The 6,000-nt window shown below is 46.4% G+C and overlaps 1 protein-coding gene across 1 annotated transcript in view; it reads left to right on the top strand.

The window, feature by feature from the left end:
* The window catches only part of VAV3 (vav guanine nucleotide exchange factor 3), a 405,543-nt gene that overhangs the window by 95,939 nt on the left and 303,604 nt on the right, over positions 1-6,000 (top strand). Inside the window, exon 2 of the mRNA XM_075558833.1 lies at positions 2,553-2,669. Within this exon, the coding sequence (XP_075414948.1) occupies positions 2,553-2,669 (117 nt within the window). The remainder of the gene's footprint in view (positions 1-2,552; positions 2,670-6,000) is intronic.

Here is a 6,000-nt window from a genome sequence, read left to right as displayed (position 1 = left end):
TTTAAATTTTTATTTGAAGTAAACTGAAACAAAGAAAAAAAAATCAACATGATGAAAGCCAGACCCAAGTTGTGGGGTGGACAAGCACACAGGCAGGCCAACCTCTGCCCATCTCTTCAGTAGTGGGATTAGGGCCCACATGACTTCCGACACTTCTGCATTCTCCTCCTTCGCAAGCACAGGGCCAAATGAGCATGAGCACCAGGTGAAGTGGGATCCATTCTGGGGCACTGTGAAAACCTCCGCATCAGGTTGGTCAGATCAGTAGAGACGCTTAGGGCAGTTCTATATCCTATTCATTTTTAGGCATCTCCAGAATTGTAAGTCTCTGGAAACGCAATGCTGTTGGGTCGCTTCTGAGTCAGGACTTCCCTGGAAGGCAGCCGAGGGCAGCTCCCTTGGTTTTCAGGGGCTGTCGTGGGAATGGGAGGAGAAAGTTTCTCCTGCTTCCTCTGGTGGCTGGTGGGCTCAGCCTTCTGCCTTTGCATGAGCAGCCCAGTGAAAATTCCGCCACACCACCACCTCCAAACCAGACTCCAAAAAATACGTAAATACGGAGGATTATGAAGTTTGAGGAATGCTAGAAAAGGAGGGTTTAGAACCAAAGCAAAGCTTTCAAGTCCGGTTCAGATTCTATGTTGAATTTTAATAGACGTGAATGAGCTCGGGGGCAAGTGTGAGTACTCGGTTCAAGAAGTAAGGGTGAGACCTGTGTTGGAATTTCTTCTTCTCGGCACGTGATAACAATGCTAGGTCATGCTGCTTGGTATTCTGCCTTTTGCATCTCTGAATTAATGATCAAAGCACTTTAGTGGAAATCGCTGTAGTGTTCCGCATAAGGGGGGAAAGTGAGTTTGGTTAGAAATCTTCAGAGGGTGACATGTGCAATTATGCGCTTGTTCCTTGGTGAGCTATGAATTGAGCACTTAATTGCGTTAAACAACAACAACAACAATTGCAAGAGAGTAGCTGCGCAGTCCCGGAGAGAGTAATTATTGTCTGTCGTGGCAGAATGGGGGGTTTGCTCTGTAAATAAGCCAGTCTATGGGAAGAGCCACGTGCAGAGTGAGCCTGTGTCCTGAAGGTCTTGCATGAATTTTTAAAGTGGAAGCAGTTCCTGAAGGTGCTGATGGATGGGATGCTGCCTTCGTGCCTGGCAGGGTTTATGATGCTTCCCTGGTGGTTTTAAACCCACCCCCCCCCCCCTGAATTATTTAAGGCCCGGAGAGGGAATCTTATAAAGGGTAAACCTGTGTCTGCTTTAAGCTCATTAAAAAAAGAACCTGAATATTTCACTGGTGGAGGAAGCAACTTGTGCTGTCTGAAAATTAAGCAAACCAAACTAAACCTACAAAAAAACCCTGGTAAACAAAAGAAAAAACAGCCTTGGGTGGGGATATATGTAATATGTTGTCCACTGTGTGTGTGTGTGTGTGTGTGTGTGCGCGCATGCACGTGTGCCCACATACCAGAGCAGCTACTACTTCCAAGGGAATGACTTCATTTTCACGATGTGAGCCTGTTCTGTTTAGGTTGATCCGAGTCTTTTGGGTACCGGCAGTAAACCCGACTGTAGGCATATGAATTGGCAGTGGTGCCGGCCTGCCTTCCTTCCCGCTGTTGTGGATGGACTGGAGTTCTTCTGTTGGAAGCAGCGTCTACACTAGAGCACTATCAGGACCCCACCCCTCTGGCTGCTCAAAGATCCCATTGACCTTTCTAGTACACACTTGTGTATGTTCAGTTGTCTGCCTTCCATCCCGTTGGATGACTAATAGGTACTTCCAGCTTAGCATGTTCCAAGCTGTCTTCCCACAGTGCGTCTTGCCTGGGTTATGCAGTAGTCTCCTATCTTACCTTCCTGGAAGACCCTTTTGATGCATCAAGTCAGATCGGTCACTGTGCTGTTCAGTGCCTCCAGTGACTTCCTATCTCCGAGTGGAAACCTTGCTGGGCAGGGCCTCATCATCTCTTCCTGCTACCACGCTGAGCTCACCCCTACCCGTCTCCTTGTTGCTCATGCTGCGCTAGTTTCATGGACCCTTTCCCGGGCCATATTGTTACGCTTCCTCCTTTCTTGGGGCCTTGGTATACCGGCACTCCATCCCACAGTACCCTTTTACCACAGCCTAGCGGGCCAACTCTGTCTCTCTTCACAGGTCTGCTCAGCAAGGTGGTCCCGAGCCATCCTGTTTAAAATAGCCCCCCCTCCTCCATTCCTGATTCCCTCTTCCCCATTTTGCTCTCCTGCAATGCCTTTCTCATCAGTGAAGCAAACACGCAGAAGCACACTGCTCTAGGTTGTGGTTTAGTTTCTCTCTCACTCGAGCGGGTGCAATTTCACGGAGCAGAGATCTGTCCGCTTCGTGCCCAGTGGCCTCTCTGGTGCCTGGTAAGGGGTTCAGTAAGTAACCACTCAATGAAGAATCCGGCAGCAACCATAAACACCCCGGACTCTTCCCCACCTTTTCAGAATTGTTCTGGTGTGAGGGGTGTAGGCAGCATTCATAATGATTCTCCGTGTCCACTAACAGCTCGTTTCCATCCCGCAGTTTCTGTGTCTGAAGAACATAAGGACATTCCTCACTGCCTGCTGCGAGACATTTGGAATGAGGAAAAGCGAGCTCTTTGAGGCATTTGACCTGTTTGATGTCCGTGACTTCGGAAAGGTAGTTGCATTTTATGTTTTGAATATTACTCAAACATTTATTTGAATGTTCTTATTTATTTGAATATTTATTATTCAAATGTTGTATTGGACAGAACGGCAGTCCATGTTTATTGTTTATGAAGGCCCCTGTGGTGCTGTGGCTGAGATGTTGGGTCCTAACCACCAGGTTGGTGGTTCAACAGGAAGCAGAGACTGTCTGCTCCCGTGGAGACTTACCGTCTTGGAGACCCTCCACAGGGTTGCTTTGAGCCAGAATCAACCTGAAGGCTTTGGGCTTTGGGCATATAGGTGTAGTAGCACATGTGACTTCAGGGACTTAAATATCCGCAATGCAGAAATAGAGTTAAATTTAATATGCAGGTAGCTTAGACAAAACAACAATAGCAAATGAAACAGACAACAATATAATCAAATAGTACCATCAACTGCCTAAAATGAATCATAATGATTTTTTATTTAAAGTTGTATAATGAGGAAATTTTATTCAGAGTCCCCTCCCACTGTTACCTAGTCTTTAGATAGTCTGTTGAGCACTTACGTCTGAGGCTAAGTTGTTTTCTTTTTCTCTCTAGTCTCTATATCTGGGGTGGGGGGTGGGCGGGTCAGGGGATAACCACGGAGTCAATTCTGACTCATGGTGATCTCAGATGACAGAGTAGGCCTTCCAAGGGTGAAAATCTTTGCATGAGCAGAAAGCCTCATCGTTCTTGCTCAGAGCAACTAGGGGATTCAGACTGCTAACCTTGCAGTTAGTAGTTCCAGTCATAATCTATTCTGCCACCAGGGTTGCTCTAATTTTTGGAAGTTGCGAACACCCCTTTCTCTATTTTGATAATTTAGAAGGTGCAATGTTTGAAATTATTGATTAACTGTGCTTGGGTTTCAGCATATGTTGGCTGGACTTTAAGGTTTATTTTTTTATGTTGAAATCATTTGGAGATTTACTGGGACTAATTGTGTGTGTTTCAAACACATGCATATGCTGGGTTATGATAGGTATTATGATGAAGTGATTGGGCACAAGGGTCAACCTTTTTGCTTGTAAGTAATCATGAAAGTGTCAGATAGTTCGGTGACATAATTTCAGCCCCTGCTGACCTTTGTCTCGCGTGCTTTGGGCCGATTGTCAGGAGAGGCCAGTCCCTGGCGAAGGACATGGTGCGTGGTGAAGTGGAGGGCAGAGAGAGAGGGGAAGGCCCTCAACAAAATGGCCTGACACAGTGACTGCAACAGGGAGTGCCTAACAACCACCACCAAATGATCCTTTGAAACTAAATCCACGGGAGGGGAAACTAAATGATGTTGCGGAGATTGCGCTTCAAATGCACAGATTTGTTGTTCGGGCCATCGAGTCTTCCCAGCTAGTAGCGAGCCTGGATGCAACAGAAGGAGCACTGCCCGGCCCGCGCCTTCCGCGTAGTTGTCCTGAAGCCTGAGCCCACTGTTGCAGCTACTGTGTCCATCCATCTCCTTAAAGGTCTTCTGCCCTTGTGTTGTCCTTCTGTTTTACCAACCGTGGTATCTTTTCCCGGGCCTGGTCTCTCTGATACCATGTCCACAGTATATGAGATGAAGTTTTGCTATCATCATTTCCAAGGAGCAATTTGTACTTCTTCCAAACCTAATTTGTTGGGTTTTGGGCAGTCCATGGTACTTTCAATATTTTTCATCAACCCCACAATTAAAATGCATGGATTCTTCTTCGATCTTCCTGAATCAATGTCCAGTTTTTTACACGCATAGAGATGATTGGAAGTACCATGGCTTGGGGCCGGCGCACTGTGGTCTTGACAGTGCTCTTCATGAAGTTCACCGTGGTTACTTCCTCAGCAGTGAGCAGTGTACTACATCATAGTTTGGAAACTCCACTGAAACCTGTCACCTTGAGCGATCCTGCTGGTCTTTGAAATACCAATGACATAGGTAGGTTCCAGCATTTCAGCCATGAGCAAGCTCCCATCGTATGAATGGATATTAAATGTTAGACTTTCATAATTCAGATATCCCTATCTTAACAACGTCTAGTTGAGTGGTATGCTGCTTGAACGCTAAAATGTAACCTTATCCTTACAAATAAAAAGCAGGCAATGGATCGACTTTCTTGCCAATAAGAATGAACAGACACATAATGAACTCTTACCTATGTGAAGGCTCTAGAAAGTTCATGGAAAAATTCAGTTATATTCCAATTGAATTTTTCCACAAACTTTTGGAAGCACCCTTGTGTGGCGAAGCCCTTAGCCCTTCATGGCCTGCCCATGAAGACAGAAGATGTGGCACCTCTCTCTGGTCCCGATGCAGACTCAAATTGTGATCTATTAGTTACCAGCCTCTCAGACATCAGTGTTTCTACTACCAAGTTAGAAGACTGTAGAAAGGTCTGTAAGAACATGTTTTCTACGATTCCGTTGCTCTCTGTCAAGCGATGACTTAACGGTCTTGAGGTTTGAGAGTGATGATTTGATATGAAAATCCATAGAAGGAATGGAAAACCTGGTCCCTCAGAAGGAAATGGTAGCGTATTGTCTATGGCCATGAAGGGAAGCCTTGAGGACAAAGAGGAATCGAGGAGACACCAGATCTGTGTCCAGCCCTCCAAAATATTGGGCCAGAAAAACACCAGAGACAATGGCTGACTCTAGTCTCCTTTGGTTTTGTTTGTCCCTCGTGTTTATCTTCTTTGGTCCTCTGTAGTCTCAACTCTCTACTTTGTGTCGATCACTGGAGAAGCAGGGGACCACATCTCTCTCTTGCTGAGTGTCTTCTGGTTTGAATGTTCCAAACCCATGGAAGCAGGTGGCCTCCTCTCTCTCCTGGGGAACAGCTGGCGGGTTGGAACCGCTGACCATTCTGTTGGCAGCTGAATGCTAACCACTGTGCCAGCAGTGTTCTAAACCCCACACCCTCTGCCCCAGACTCCTACTGGGCCACTGCGTGTCAGAATGGACTCCTCAGTAATGAGTTTTCATGTGTGAAGAGTGTGTAATGGTTCGATTCAAACTCCTGAGTCAACAAAGTCTAGTGTGGTTTTTAATGTTAAAGGCATGATGAGTAGGGTTAGTAACTTGGGTCCCTGTAGGAGTTAGCCGAGGCCTGGGGTTACGTATGTGAGTGAGTACTGTTCCTGAAACCGGTCTGTACCGGGGTGGAGTCTGTGTCTACCACAGCTCAGCCTGGCCTTGCTCAGAGGAGCCATGATCGTGGCTCTTCTGCTCATGCCTTTAAAAGTATTATATATGTGTGTCTGGCGTTTACACGGAGTATATATGGCTCCAGTGCAACCATTTCTACGTGTGCGGCTCAGGGGCAGTGATGACATTCTTTGAGTG

The sequence above is a fragment of the Tenrec ecaudatus genome, chromosome 1 (assembly GCF_050624435.1).
Source record: "Tenrec ecaudatus isolate mTenEca1 chromosome 1, mTenEca1.hap1, whole genome shotgun sequence".
Classification (NCBI taxonomy): domain Eukaryota; kingdom Metazoa; phylum Chordata; class Mammalia; order Afrosoricida; family Tenrecidae; genus Tenrec; species Tenrec ecaudatus.
The sequence above is the reverse complement of the archived record's forward strand: the minus strand, read 5'-3'. Positions and strand labels throughout refer to the sequence as shown.